The sequence below is a fragment of the Alligator mississippiensis genome, chromosome 7, assembly GCF_030867095.1.
Source record: "Alligator mississippiensis isolate rAllMis1 chromosome 7, rAllMis1, whole genome shotgun sequence".
NCBI lineage: Eukaryota > Metazoa > Chordata > Crocodylia > Alligatoridae > Alligator > Alligator mississippiensis.
This window is the reverse complement of record NC_081830.1, coordinates 18771925-18787610: the sequence shown is the minus strand read 5'-3', so window position 1 is coordinate 18787610 and position 15686 is coordinate 18771925. Positions and strand designations below refer to the sequence as shown.

The following is a 15686-nucleotide window of genomic DNA, read 5'->3' as shown; positions in this document are numbered from 1 at the left end:
CATGCTCAGACACATGCATGTGCACATACACTTGCACATACACATAGATATCTATACACACATACTCATATATACATGCTCATGCATGCACACACCCCTGTACATATACATACATGCTCAGACACATGCATGTGCATATACATGCTCATGCATGCACGCACCCCTGTACGTATAAATACATGCTCAGACACATGCATGTGCACATACACTTGCACATACACATAGATATACACATGCACGCACATGCCTATACATATACATACATGCATGCACACACACTTGTACATACACATACACACACTTATACATACACACGCACACACGCCTATATATATACATACATGCATGCACATACACATGCACACTTAGACACGCACACGCCTATACATATACATACATGCTCAGACACACACAGACATATTTGTAACGAGCAGAAGGAAGCAGAGTCCCGCTGCGGTGGGGGGGTCGGGGCAGGGAGGGTGCCCCGGGGCGATGCCGGAGCCCGTGGCCCGCAGTGGCGCGTCCCCGGCCGGGCGGACACACACACACAGAGACACGCGCGCGGGGCGGGCGGTGCAGGGCGAGGGCGAGGGCGGGGGCGGGCGCGGGGCGGCGCTGGTGCGGGCTCGGCGGAGCATCCCGGCCCCCGCCCCGGTGCGTCCCATGCCGCGGGCGGCGGAGCGGGTGCGGGAGCGGTGGCGGCGGCAGGATGCCCGGCCCGGGGGTGCGGGTGCTGGTGCTAGCGGTGGTGCCGGTGCTGGTGCTGGCGCTGCCGGGCGCCGCCGCCTGCCCCGTGCCCGTGCGCGCCTGCAAGTGCGCGGGGGAGCGGCCCAAGGCGCTGGGCATCCCGGGCGCCGCCCGCCGCAGGGTGGTCTGCAGCGGCCAGGACCTGCCGCACCCGCCCGATGCCAGCCTGCTGCCCAACGCCACCGCCACACTGTGAGTACCGCCCGCGCCCGGCCCCGCTCCTGCCTGCCCTGCCGCGCGGCAGAGGCAAGCGCCAGCCTGGCCACCCCTGTCCCGGGGGCTTCCTGCCTGGCAGGAGTGCTGTCCTTGTCTGGCACTTCCCAAGAGGGCTGCGGGTTGCCATGGTGGTTGCACTAGAGATGACCTCCTGAGGTCCCTTCCAGCCGTGACTTTCTGTGGCTCGGTGGGTGCGGGGCATCGCCAGGTGTGCACGGCTGTCGCCCTCGGGTCTTTATATGGGTCCAGCTCAAAGAAGCGGGTAGACAGAGGCCTGTGGCTTTTGACAGGCGTTGGCTGGGGGCCCGCATCAGGCCTGCTGCGTGACCTTGATAGCCTTTAACTGGACGCTGGCACTGAAGGAAATCCTGCAGTCCCTCCCTTGCTCGCTGCCCCAGTGCTGCGGCTGAGCTCCTGCGTTCGGGATCCACACCTGCATCTGGCCCGTGGAAAGTGGCCACGGGCATTTTAGCTGGCACAAGAGCTGTAATGATTCAGGTGAACAAAGCTGAAAGCAGTGACGTATGTGATTTTCTTGTCACCACGGAGGCTCTGTGTTGACATTTGTCTGATTTCAGTGCACAGACTATGACCCAGTGCGCTAGAAAAAGGTTGTCAGTATTGCAGTATATAACGTTCTTCTGCTGGGCATCGCCACATTGAAATGAGGGCCTTGGCCTGCATAGCTATGTCATTAAACAATGCACCCCCTTGCCAGCATTATATATCAGCAAAGGCTTCTAGTATGGACCTGGACTGAAAACTCACACAGTCAGTTCCAGTGGTTTATAGACTGAGTTTCCCTCTTGTATTTTCTCACGCCTGTTGAGCTGTCAGCATAATTTAGAGCGGGGGGGTTTTCTTGGGGGAACTAAAAAGAAGTGATTCCTCTGGAAATAAATGTTCTTTTTAATTATTAAAAAAACAAAACAAAGACTCAGACCCAGGTTCTAGGATTTATAAAAGCTTCTCACAAAAGTGATCTTTTTTGTCAGATTTGGCTTGATGGCATCCCTCTAAATTAGGGAATGTTTAAAAGTCCTGTACCTTATTTTCTTGCCTGCTTATTTTCTTGCATGTGTGGGGGCTGGGGAGGGCAAGGAAAGAGACCTGTGAACTGAACCCCCATTTAAAAGGTCTTGCAATCCACCGTTTAGATCAGAGAAAACGTTAGACAATGTCTTGGCTGGGTCTAGACTCCAGCCTTGAAATGGCTAATGTGTATGTTTAACTGTATGTGCTGGCTGGGAGTTGTCCCTTTGCCTGGAAGCAGGTAGAAAGCTCCTTTTTTGAGCCGGATGTTTGGAAAAAACTTGGAAGTGCTCTTCTGTGTGTTTGTTTTTGACCCTGTTAGTTTTTAGTGCTGTGCTGATGGGTTGGTTTGTTTGCTTGCTTTAATTAAGAAAGAAGCCAGTCATTTTTACATCCCGGTCTTATGTGCATGGGTTTGGACTGGGGTGTTGGTTATAGCCGTGTTGGTCTAAGGACACGGGCAGCCAAGGTTCTTTGGATATATGTGATATCTTTTATTAGACCAATTAACCAGTTGTAAAAAATTGTTCTTTGCAAGCGTTCGGGCACAATCGCCCTTCTTCAGGCAACCTTGTCTGCCTGCATTTGGACTGGGCGCTCAGGGAGGTGAGAGAGGACCAAGCCAAGCCCTGTTTGCAGAGAGTGGGTGTTGAGCATTTTGTCATCGACCCTTTTGAGATGCATCCAAAACGAGCCGTCCCTTCTGAGTACGTGATCAGGGTGTGTGTGGCCTACGTACCTGCAGACGTGTTTGGTGATTGTGAAAACTGTCCCACAGAACAGAAATTAAAGCTGTAAGAGCAGCAGCAACAATAGCCTTGTAAGTGCTCGCAAAACACTAAAGCCCAGGAAATGCATCACTGACGCCTACCCCGGCATGTGCTCCCAGATGCAATATTCCTTTCTGTCCTTTTAACTGCATCTGTATAATAACCTATACTACTGTATAAGAGGGTGGCGCCATGCCCTACCATCTCTCTACTAACCTGGATACTCTGTTAGGATGTGGGATAACTTCCCCCACTTATTGGAGATTATCTTTCTCCTCCGTATTTTCTGTTCCAGATTTAAGTGCTTTATACTCCTTTTTCTTCCTGGGTGCAGCACTTTCACTACTTGCCTGCCTTTTCCCAAGGGCCTGGTTCAGCAGCTCATCTCTGCTCTGCAAAATGTGTAAGCTGGTGATTTAACTTAAGCATGCGCTTAATTCTTTTGCTGAAAGTAGATAGATGGACTTAAGCATGTGGTTACATGCTTTGCTGGCCAGGGGCTTGAGTGTAGGGCCACATGGCTTCATTAGCATAGTGTTGAAATGCTTTCAGGGTGGGAGAGGACACTGAGTGGAAGTGACTGCAGAAGCTGAAAGGGCCTTTTTGAAGACATCTGTTGGTGACCTAAAGTTCCCATGGCCGCTAATTTTCCTTCGTTTGGCTGTTTGAGAGACAAGCTTATTGCTGATAAGGCCCGACAGCTGGAGCTCACGATGCAAAGTAGTGAGGCTGGACTGGGGGCGCCGCGCACATTAGAGTACTACAAGACACCACTAAAATGTGACATGAAACCTACAGACGCAGGCAGAAACCTACAAATATGCGGTGACCCCAGACTTTCCTCCCTACGCTCAATGTGATTTATTTTAAACCTTTTCCAGATGGAAAAATCAAAACCAGAGGCTTTTCATCGGTGTGTAGCCTCCTTGGAGACCACTGGGTTGCAAGGACATTTTGGCGTGGTCTTCCATTTGACTTTAATAGCAGAATTGTTTGGGCCCCGCAAGTCACTAGGAAGAGCTGCACATTTCTTGATGAAGTGCACTGCTGAAAAATTACTTCCCCTTCTGAGGAATCTGATGAGTAAGATCCATGAACAAAGGCTTGACTAACTCCCCAGAGAGGGTCTTTAATTCCTAAACAGTAACTGGTTCTTTATGAGAAATGTCTGGGTCTGTTTTGTGCACTCAGCACTTAAACACAGGGCCCAAATGCTGGCCTGAAAATTGGAAAACGTTAGCACTGAATTGGAAAATGCTAGCGGTTCTGCCTGGCATCTGTGCCTGGGTAAGGTATCCTTGCCGGAGGTGATCCCTGTGCTGTGCTGATGGGTTATGTCCATGGGGGTGGGCAGGGTGGTACATGCAGAAACATGTGAACTTGTTCCCTGAGCTCTCGGACCCCCTCTTTGCTGTCTATAGAGAAGCAGCCTGCTTGAGCTGAAGCTGTGGTGGGGAGTCTTATCAGGGAACATTCAGGTGGGTGTTTAGGTAGGACCTACTGGAAGAATGTGGTCTGCTGTGTTGCAAAAGTCCCGATCATTCAGCTCCTCCATTTCTCTTTTTTTTTTTAACCACAAGGAAAGTTTTGATGGAGACCAGGCAGAGCCTCCACAGCTGTTGCTATTTATTCTCTTCCCAAGTGAGAGTCCTTCTCGCTGGTCACGCAGTTCCCTTGTGCCCCACAGCCAGTTGGTGATGCCAGGAGGCAGGGGATGGGGGAATAAGCAGAAGGAGCAGGTCACCCGCAGTGTATCGACATGCCTGGTAAGAGTTGCCAAGATAAGAAAATGCCAGGCCCAGTGGCAAAGTCCCCTCGGAAGATATTTGGGAGCTGATGTGATGGGGTCCAGCCCAGTGTTTCAGGCTAGACTGGTGCAGGGTCCAGCTTACACTGCCTTAGAGCCCACAGTGTGGATGGAAAGACCAGGCTGTACGCTTCAACTCTTTCTATGTGGAACTAATACCATAGTGGTCAGCCGATCCTTGGGGAAAACCCTCTGTTCAGGAAAACTGCAGCTAATTTTCTCTTCCTCCCAGCTCCTCTCCCAGCCCTGCCCCCTTGAGTATTGTTGTTTCACAGTTAGAGCTAAAGCCAATGAGCTGCCAGCAGATGAGGTTTAACTGCAGAAATTAACTCCAGGTGGTGAAACCTCTCTGGAAAAAAAAGAAAAAATCGAATTGATTTGTTGAGAAAGGCGCAGCTCTGGGACCAGGGGAGGCTGAGAGCTGGGAACTGTCTGCTCTGCCACTGGCTAGAAGTTGTCCCTTTCTGTGTGTGACTGGCAGGCAGTCACAGGCAGAGACCGCAAGCGTGTCATTGCAGCTGCAGAAAAATGGCAGCACCAAGGGCTTGATCTGCTGAGATGCTCAGCCTGGCCCAAGCCCATCAAAGGCTGCAGGAATCAAGGGAGCTCAGGCCTCAACTACCTGCAGCAGTCTCAGCTTCACAGCTTTCTTCATGTCTTGGCTCAGTCCTCTTCCCAAAGAAACCCTGTTCCCTGGAGTCAGACATCTGCAGGTACAGGACACAGGCCTGGTTAGAGCTGTTGTGTGTTACTGCAGTAAAGCTACTGCTGTAGCATCCAGCCATTAGAAACCTGCTTGAACTGATGCTCTTCTTCGGGAGCAGGGACCCAAAGGCGATGGACAGAGGCTGGGGAAAAAGGTGCAGGGAGAGGAGAGGTTTTGCTATTCCCAGGCATAAGCGTGAACGGTGGCTGGCAGATAGCCTGCATAGGGGTTTCTCTCTCTTTGCTTCCCTCCTGCTTCCCCTGTCTCAAACATGTTTGGCCCCACCCACATTTAGACCCAAGTTAAATCTTAAGTGTTGTACCCAGAACAGGGCAGGCAGGAAGATGAGGACTTCCCTGTTCAGGAGGAACCTCCCAAGATGCTAAGTGGCTCATTTTGGATGCATTGCTGCTGCTCCGGGGGGTAAAAACAGCACAGGCAGATCTGCAGTGGCAAGGTTTCTAGATGGAGGAGTGTGGTCCCACCAGGACAGTACATCTCTTCCCCAGAACCAGATGGCTCCCTCCTTCTGAAAGTGGGTTTCCTCTCACTTCTGCAGAGGTAACACACTCACTCTAGAGGAGCCAGTCTGATAATAGTGCTGGATCTGTCAGTATCTGCTAAAATAAGATACCAGCTGCTGCTCTTGTGCCCATGCGTTAAGTTCTGTCCAACCATGCACAGCAAACCAGAGGTGGTTCCTTTCCTCTCTGTGTGTTTTGGGACTCTGTGGTTGGACGGGTTAAAAAATCTTGTTGAGCTTTGGCAAATGTTCCTCTGCATATGTGGAATAATTCATAGATCTGGTGCCTGACTTTTAGAACCAGTAGAAAAAAATCTGCGTTGGTCCCAGGTCTAAACTTCCAGACCAGGGCTAATGTTTCTTTACCTGTCTGCCGAAGCCGGGGTGGGGAAGGGCACAATTAGACTTCTAATATAAGGGCAGTTGTGACTAATTTATGGATCGAGCACTACCTTGATAGAGTAAGCTGCATTCTTTTGCTGGGGGAAGAAATTACTCGGCTCACTCTAGCATTGCTTCACCCTATCTTTACATGTGGGCGGGGAGAGAAGGCAGCTGTGGTTGAGCCCCCTGCAAAGTTTATGACATCTGTCCAAAGTCACTATGAGGTGACAGGACCCTTTCAGACATGTATTAACAAGGTTTTAATTCCCTCCCCCTCTGAATGACCTCTGTGCTAATAGCCTAATGGAAAAAGTACTGAATTCTTAACAAGACACAGATAGCCGTGTTAGGCCATAGCCAACCCTGCTGTCACACACGCAGGAGTCCAAACCTCTTCCAGATGTGGAATTCTAGAGCAGGCCTCATTTATACGCACAGCTTGATTGCACTGAAATTACATATTGTCTGGGGGGAATATAGGGTTTCGTCTTATGACCAATTTCCAGGTCTACTTGAACTCCCCTCTCCAAGGCCTGTTTATCCTGGGCCCCGCAGATGGTTTCTTTCTGAAACCCTTTTCAGCCTTTTATTTGTTATTTATTGGGCTGCAGTTCTGGCAGCTTTTTCTTTCTTCTCCTTCTTTCCCTCTTTGAAAAAATAATTGAGTCTTCCAAGTAGAGGGACCTTTGTGGCTCTTGCGCCGACTTAATCTCAGCCAGGCTGGAGAGCTAGAGTTAGAAAAGTGGTAGGTGTGAGTGTGCATAGATGGGAGCATGTGTGTATAGTGCATGGTTCATTCTGTAGGGCTCCCAGTTTGCTCTCAGCATCAACAGGGCAAGGTTATGAAGCAGGCCAAAGTGGTGGGAAACCTTGGAGGGAGGTGCAAGGCAGGCTAGTCCACAGTGACTGGCCATTATAAATGTATTTGAACAAGCTTCCACTTGGTCACAAAGTGTTGGGGGCCGTGACTGCCCTGACTCACGTGAGACCAACCTAAACCCTTTCTGAAGTAGATGTGTTCAACTTGAGATGGGTTTGCTGAAGTTTTCCAGTCTCTAGGACAGCAGGAAGGAGACCAGGGGCTCCTTCCTAAGATGACAGATGTGCCTAATGAGCTTGAGCACAAGCTGATAAAATTGTGCTGGGCTGGAGGTTCTGTCCAGAAATGTCCAGCGAGTCGTGTCCTCTCCTGACTTCCCAGGTTTGGGTTCAGCCCAAGCTGTGGTGGTGCCTGGCAGGGGCAGACGAGTCCTCTCTGCTTGTGCGCAGCCCCTTTGGTGGTCTTATCTTCTCCGAGGTGGGCTAAGCAAGAAGGGGAAGAGACTTGCTGAAGGTGACAAGCCAGCAGCTCCAGCAGCAGTTGAATGGGAGGGAGGAGCAGTCCAGCACTGGGAAGATGCTGCCTTCTCCATCTGCACACATTTCCTGCCCCGTGTGTTTCGGATAAATCCCGGTGTGGGAAGAGGGGCTGGAGGAAGTGGGAGTCTGCAGAGAGTTCTGCGTCAGATGCAGTCCGCGGTCTCCTGGCTCCGGCGTTCGCTCCAGGCCCATGGACCCAGTCCCATTCCCAGTCCTCTCCATCAGCCGGGAGGTGGTTTCCTGGCCTTCTCTGGATGTGGGGATTCCCCCAGAGGGTTGAAAAATGCCCTTGTTCTGCATAAACAAACAGCCCAGCTGGAAGCTGCATTGCTCTGGGAGTTTATTCTCCAGCCCTTTGCTGCTGGGTGGAGCAAGCAGGGGCGTTTTGCTTTGGCACACTGAGTGGATGCAGGATCGGCCTTTTCCCGCGGTGGTCCCCAGCCCCTTGGAGCTGTGCCTTGCTGCCGTGGTTCCAGGAGGACTGGGGCATGGAGGAGCCACAGCCGTGAGGAGCAGACCACAACTGTTTAGAGAAGAGGAGGAGGTTGACGGGAGACCATAAGTCTTCTAATCCCCGAGACTGTTCCTAAGGGGGTGGCAATCGATTGCCCTGCCTGGGCACTGGAGAGGGGCAAGGGGAAATTAGAATTGATTTCTGGGAGAGGTGATTTGGATGGGATCCTAGAGAGCACGTTCTTGTTTGGGTGTTGAAGCCCTGCAGCTGGCTGCCCGGGGAGGCAGTGGAGTCTCAGTGCTGGGGGTTTTGAAGACTTGCTTAGATGCTCCTCTGTCCAGGCTGGTAGAGGCGTGTTTGACCCAGCCACAGCTGGAGTTCCTGGAGGTCCCCTTGAGCCCCACTTCCTGCAATTCTGTGCACACCGAGGCTGCTGAGCATCGCTGGTATCTGGATCAGATGCTGCCTTGGTGGCTGCATGGAGCCTCTTGCTGGGACAGCTGTGGAGGGAGCTGGTGTTGTGGCAGTGCCCATCAGTCCCCTCCCACGAGATGCTGCACCCAGCTCTTGAGCTGGCAGCTGAGGCTTCATGCTCCAGATTCAGGTGGGGAAGGCAGTAGATTAAGGCCAAGCGAGGGGTTTTTGCAACTTGATTCAGCTTCCTATAGCTGGCAACCAGATCTGACAGTCCTCAGCCACCCAGGGCATCAGCCAGCACATTTGGAAAGCACTTGGCTGCACTCTGTTCCTCGAGAGCTTGGAGCCCTGCCGCCTCTGCTTGCCCGAGCCCCCTCCTCCTTAGTCCTTATTCGTGCTTGCAAGCGCCCATCTGCTCAACGTAGGCACAGCAAGGCTTTCCCAGGGCACGTTTCCATGCTGGAGCTCTGGGATAAACCATGGCCATGGCCTCTACGGGCAGGCAAGCAGGCTCTGTATTGAAAGGCATGGGTTGGAAAGCATGAGGGAAATTGCCCCTTTTTGCGCAGCGGTCAATGTGGTACTGTTTGGTTCGGGCAGCGCTGCTTTGAGGGGCTGTGTTTGGTGCTCACAACTTTCTGAAATCAGGACACGCATTAACCGGTGTGTGTGTGTGTGTCCATGGCCCTAGAGGGGCTAAGGTCTGTGCTTGAACGTGCTGAGCCAGGAGATGGGAAGGCAGAGAAGCAGAGCCATGGTGGGAAGGAGAGAGTGTGGTCACATAGTGAGTCTGTGCCAGAGGAAGAACCCAAGAGTCCTGACTGTGAATCCTCCGCTTTCTAGCAGGCTTTTGTGCCGGACAATACAGATAGGAAAACATCGCAGCCCAATTAAAACATCAGTGGTTCCAACCTGGCCTGGAGACCCCATGTTGTCTTGTGTTAACTTGACTTCCATTGTATTTGGTGATTTTTTTTTCCCGCTTAAAACCTCACCTCCAGGAGTCATGGGGTTAGAGCTGAATCTCAGGTCTTCTGCAGGAAGTTTCTGGCCCTTATGGTTTTGAAGAAAAGCTGGGCTGAAATACTTTAGTTCTAAAAATACCTCCTGGCTTTCAAGCTGTCCTCCTGAAGTCCTCTTGGTGCTAGCTGGAAGCCTCCCAGCAGTCTGTGGTTCCTCTCCGGCCGCTGGAGGCCCTTTCCCCATCTCTGCATCCGGTCCATCACGAATGTTGTCCTGCCCCGTGCCCCAGCGCCACTGGCCATTTCACACTCTCTCTGGGATTTATTTTTCCTTTTCTAACAAAAGCAAGTGTTGGAACAATCATTTTCAGTCATCCAAAATAACCCAGTTTGACGTGAGCCTCGCGGCAACGCCCTGGGCCGGTCACAGCAACGGGAAGAGCCCCCGCGCATGTGAAAACAAAGCAGGGAGCTGGCTGGGAGGAGAGGTTAGGGGGCCACATACTCCACTGCTGCTGCCTCTCATTGATCACGGTCTGGCTGGTCACCAGCAGGGATCTCTCTGTCTCCAGGGCCAGATCCTGCTCCTGCTGCCATCGGTGAGGTTCTAGCCCTAAGCTGGGTGATGGCAGGGATGGGAAGTGGGGTGTAGGGTGACTTGTTCCAGTTCAAATCCCAAGGCAGGCAGTGATGGAAAGTAATTGCTGTAGCCTGTTGGCTCCAGGGATTGAGTGAACGGGTCCCCATCTGATAGCAGCAAGGCCCGTCCTTTGCTGCAGAGGGGCCAAGGAGCAGCGGACTCTGGCGCCTGGGCTCCCTCTTGTCTCTTAGGGGCACTGATTCCTTCAGGGCAGGCTCAGGAGGAGAACAGCAGACTTGCAGCCACTACTGCTTTCTGCACTGTTCCCAGTCTCCAGTGATTCATAATCCAGCACCTTCCACCCTCTTTTCAAATCTGCTGCAAACCCTTCAGCTCCCCTCCTGCACAGCCTGTAACGTATCCGCTCCGGAGCATGTGCTTTAAATTAATTCACTTCGAAAGCAAAGCAGGAATCCTCCCCCTCTTTTATTAACCTCCAATCTGCTGCAAGTCTCCGTCCCGCCAGCCGCGCTCTGGCCAAGGGGGGCTAGCATCTCTCCCTGTCCTTTTTTGGTCGGACGCAGAGGAAGTTTATTGTTTTAGCAGCCCTGGTCCTGGAGCGGCTATTTATCCAAGTGGATTCCAGCGCGCTTGAGAAAACAAGCTTGTTTTTTTTCAATTTTTGGCCTCTCTTTTGTGATTAAAAAAGTATCCCCTGCATTGATGCTCTGCCTAGCTGCTGCAGGGACCCAGCACCTAGGAATTAAGTGGCATTTGCTTCAAACGGCTGGGACCTCTCAGTGACTTGAGGCAAGAATGACGTGACATGATCCCAAGCAGTGACTTGATATGATCCCAAGCATGCTCAGCAGGTGTGGGGGGTACAAAGTGCTAAGCAAAGGCTGAATCCCGCTGGGCTCGGGGCCGAGGCACTGTCTCTGTATGTGGTGCGTCTTACTGCCTTCTCCCAGGCACCCTGGCCTGCCAAATACTCTGATCCCATCTGCCCCTGGGCGCTCGGTGCTGGAATTCCTAATCCGGCATTATCCAAAAAGACTTTTCCAGCTGTCATTCAATTAGCTGAATTTCTGCATGATCCAGCTGCATGGTGTGCTGAGAGCTAGAGGAGTTTTCACTGGAGTCTTTTCCCAGCCCATTTTGCCCTGCGCTCGACATGGTTGTGATTGTGGCATTCCTGTTTCTGGCGCAGTGGCAAAGGCATGGAGAGGGCAAGTGTCCCAGAGTGCATAGCCGCGAATGCGCTGAGCTGGGACTGCAACCAGACTCGGCACCCGTATCACTGGGCTTGTGCTGCCTCATAGTGGAAAACCGACTTGGCGTTTCAGTGCTTCTTTCCGTGGACTCCAAAGGGGTAATGCTTCACGTTTCTGTCCTCCCCCAGTCCTGTGCTGGGCCTTTTCCCCACTGGCACCATTAAGTAGGAATGCACTAAGGAAAAGGCCCCGTCAGGGTGGACCTTGTTGGTTCCCTGCACTGCCTTCTCCAAGTGAGTGTCCCCATCAGGTCCTGAGCCAAAGCAGAGCCCCCGCGCTTGCTCCTAGGGAGGAATGTGCCGCTTTCATGGCCTGCCAAGCGCGTGCGTGTGTTGGGACCAGATGCAGCCAGCTGGGATGAGCACTGCCTGGGTGTGGGAGGAAAGTCTCTTCCCTTGGCAGAGCTTCCAGGATGTCTCGGCTTGGTGGATCTATTCCCTGCTGTCTCCCTCTCCTGTCCCCCAGCTCTGGAGCCTGCTGTGAGCCCTATGCCAGTTGGATTATCCACAGCTTGCTTCATCCCCACACCCATCCACTCTGCTGTGGAAGGGAGATGGGACCCAAAAACCTTCTTGCCCTGGCTGTGAAGAAGGAGGCCTTGGACTTAGCAGTCCCTTTCACCCTTAGCCCATGTATGGCATCCTGCAAGCCCCCCCCACCCCAAATCTCCTGCTCCTTTCCAAAGCCAGCCCTTGGAAGGAGAGAAGAGTCCTGAGTAAATAAACAGCGGAGCAGTCAATAACAGGAAACTGGCTGCAAAGAGCAGGCAGGAGCCCAGCGAAGGGGGCCCTGGCAGCCAGGCCTGCCAGGGGCGGCGCCAAGCTCTCTAGACAGCAGCCTGGCATAGGATCTCTGAGTCTTGCCAGGCTTCAAGAGTCCCACCAAGCAGGAGGTTTTGGCTTCAGCTCTGGTAGGAGCTCCCCCGAGCAGGGGATCCTTGCACTGCGCGTCACGAGGGCACTGGCCTGATGCGCACAGTCTGGTGGCCAGATGGGCACCTGCAGAAGGGCACGGTGCCTCTCCGGTCACTGCCTGGCAGACACAGCAGGCAGTCGGGGGTCAGTCTGCTGAGGTCCCCCTGCCAAGTGTGCATCTGGACTACTTCTTCCTAAGAGTTAGCCTTTCCACCTGGGAGCAGGGGGGCTGTCTTGGGTGAGGGCTTAGGGCTTTGGCTGGGAGATTTGGAAGAGGAAGACAGGCGTCTCATGGTCAGGCTCAGAGAGGAAGGTCAATGCGGGGGACTAAAGGGTCCAGCAAAATGCACCAAGCTCGGAGAACTCGGCTCACTGGGAGCTATTTTCATGGGTTCCCAAGGACACTTGGTTCCTTCCTTGCAGCCTTTTGCTTTCAAAAGAGTCCTGTTTTTTACTAGTGGATCACATGCTAGCAGTCCCTCGGGCCCCCAGCTGGGACTCAGCTTGGGTCAGCTGCAGTAGGAAGCTCCCAGCTGTTCAGTGCCTGTCATGTGAAATAAGTAGGCTAGTTTCTGTTCCATTCCTGAGGGACCCATGTCCACCTCTGTCCTTTCTGCTGCTCCTGTTGGCACTCATCTGTTGCTCCTTGTGCGCAGTCTACGGAGAGAAGCCCCAGGACCTGCGGGTCCCAAAGTCTGACCTTACCTTTGGTTGGTAGAGCAAGGCCTGCTAGTGTAGAGCGCTGCCCAGTGTTCCCAGTTTTGTGGGTTAATGGAGCCCGTGTCCTGTGGCAAGCAGCTGTTGGCACCTGTCAGTGGGGCCCTGAGCCTTACTTGTGGGTACTTGGCTCTTTGCTGGAGGCAGAGCTCTGGAGAGACGGGGTGCTACTGCTTACCTGGCTTGCTATGCACCCTGCCTACCAGCACAGAGGCAATTGTACGGCTTATCTACGTGGCGGGACAGGGCATGCAGCTTCTTCTGTGAAAAGTGCAATGATGCAATATTAATATCGTCAGTCTAATCAGCAAGCAGCTTGTTTCAGAAAGGCCCAGACGTGCATGGGAGTGGAGACAGTGCCTGGGGAATGTCGAGGTTTCTCAAACCTTATGCATGAGGACATAAACTGGTTGCGAGCTGTTGGCTCGTCTGTCTGCATTGTCCCTTAACACAGCCGGCAGGGGCTGCTGTCTGAGAGAGACGACTGTGCTGCGATGGCCCGAGTGTCTTGACATGTGCATGGGAAGTCAGGGGTGGGCTTCTGGTTCTAGACGCAAGGTGGTGCCTGGGGAAGTGTTGTCTTCCTGATGGGCAGGAACAATAGAGTTTCCACCAGTATTTGCAGAGGTGCTAATCTCCATCCGAAAGGAACCGGATGTCTCGTGATGCAGTTTATAAACACTCGGTGTGCAGCACACAGCTTACCTCCCTGCACGCCTTTCCGGGGCTGTGCATAGTATAAAAATCCTGTGAGCCCATAGCCTTCTCAGCTGAGAAGCCACTAGCTTAACCAAGATGTGTGAGCAGTTGAGCTAGTAAACATCATCCTGCTGTTTCCTGTAGGGACTAGTGGGTTCCTGTGATAACTTTCCCAGAGAGCAGTGTCCCTTCTCTTGGGTGACAGTATTGATTACTCCAAAAACTAACGTATTTCCAAGTTGTGGGGGCTGCCGGTTAAGCTTGGGCCCTGAGCTCTTATAGCTGGGAGTGCTCACAGCATCAGCTCTGAGGCTGGACAGTGCAGAAGTATGTGCTTTCCTATAACAAATGAATTGGTGCTTTCCTGAATTGGAGCCTAAATACCTGGCTTGGCCCTTGGGCAAGCAGCTCTCCCATTGACTCGGGTAGGTATTTGCTGGTAAAATGGGATAAAGACCATAGAATTTGGCCCAGCAAAAGTAATAACTTCATCACGTTCCTCGAGCTACCATAATCTTCTTTAAGGTGATAAGCCAGGAGACCCAAAGAGAGTCGACTCTCTGCTACTGAATGAACGCCAGAAAGTGAAATCCATGCAAGCTGTATCTCAGAAAGGACTTAGGACAGGGACAATAAACATCTCGGGCTTAGAAAATTCCTAAGTTTCAATGAGGGAAAACATTTTGAATGTTTTCCCACTTTTTTTTTTAAAGGCCATACCCCCTCCCATTTTTAGAGGTTGACAAGTAAGAAGGCATTTGATTTTTGGGAAACACAAAACGTTCCACCAGAATGACATGTTCTGGCAAATGTATTCCTTTGGGTTGCAGGCCTGGGTTTCTTTGCAGAAATCATAGTATCATAGTACTTAGGGTCGGAAGGGACCTAAACAGATCATCAGGTCCGACCCCCTGCCCCGGGGAGGGACGGTGCCGGGATCATAAATTGCGTGCAAACAATTCTGAATGGCTCTGGAAGTTTTCGTGAGCAGGAAGGGAACCTGATTTCTCAGAGCTGCATGAAATAGAAAAACATTTTGGGGAGTCCATCGGACTTTACCCCTGCTGTGTGGGGTGTGGGTTGTGGGTCTCGCTGTGTGTTTGCCTGGAACAGGGATAGCCCATCATTGTTCTTCATTTTTTGTTTGAGCTGTGTTTGTTTTTAATATTGGCAGTTTCCTTTTCAAGCAAATGGGTCAAAGCCCATCAAACTCTGGAAAGCCCGAGCCTGAGCAGCAGAGGCTTGAACCTCTGGTCTGGCTGGAAATTGGAGGATTGTTCTTTGCAGGCACCAAGCGTCTGCCTGCAGCTCTAGGCACTGTTAAGACGTGTCTGGGATGACCTGGTTGCAGCACAGCAAGCCAGATCCTGGTCATTCGTCATCAGGCTTGCTATCTGGAATATCTTTCACTGCTTAAGTCACTGGCCTCATAAATGCTTCTCTGGCAGATTTAGTTCCTGCTGGAGGACGTGCAGCCAGTGGCAGGAATGTTATATTGATTGTGACCATGGTGCTTGGCTTAGATCCAGCCTAGTGGGTGCCCAAATGAGAGCACCAGTCAAAATGTATCAAGGAGAGAACCAGCAGAAGTGGTTTGGGGTTTGCACTCTGTATGCTCCCTCCTCCTAGGTCCCTGCCTCCCTCTGTCCCCGGGTGCAGCCAAACCTATGCATGCTGCTGCCCACTCCAGCCTCCTGCCTGCTCTGAGGCAGACCTCCCTGCTTGCAAAGTCCCCCTTTTTTGCTCCAGCCCTGACCCACTGGCCCCAAAGGGCCCTTCCTCAGGGCTGGGAAAGCAGCAGCCTCAGCCAGGCAGAACAGTGGCTGTATGACTCCATTGTGTAATGAGAAGGTCACTCTGCCTAAGCAGCAAATGCAAAACCTGCCAACACGTCTCCGCTATCACCACAGTCTGCATTGCCCCCTCCCCGCCATGAAACAGTCAGGTTTCACGGCTCCTGCACGTGCCTGTCATGGAGCGCAGCATATCCCACCATCCTTCTTTAGAGGAACTAGTAGATGAAGCTAAACAATTGCTGTGATCCAGAATGAATTCCTGCAAAAAAATGATGGACAGCAATGCCCAAGCCCCATGAGAGAACACTTTTTACAGGACAGCTGCTCCA

The 15686-nt window shown here is 52.3% G+C and overlaps 1 protein-coding gene across 2 annotated transcripts in view; it reads left to right on the top strand.

Annotated features, from left to right (window-relative positions):
* Positions 1-652: 652 nt before the first annotated feature.
* The window catches only part of ADGRA2 (adhesion G protein-coupled receptor A2), a 63575-nt gene continuing 48541 nt past the window's right edge, over positions 653-15686 (top strand). Inside the window, exon 1 of one of the 2 annotated variants that reach the window (XM_006258392.4) lies at positions 653-939. In XM_006258392.4, coding sequence (XP_006258454.2) covers positions 710-939 — 230 coding nt within the window. In that variant the 5' untranslated portion in view covers positions 653-709. The remainder of the gene's footprint in view (positions 940-15686) is intronic. The other variant, XM_019491474.2, reaches the window with a different exon arrangement.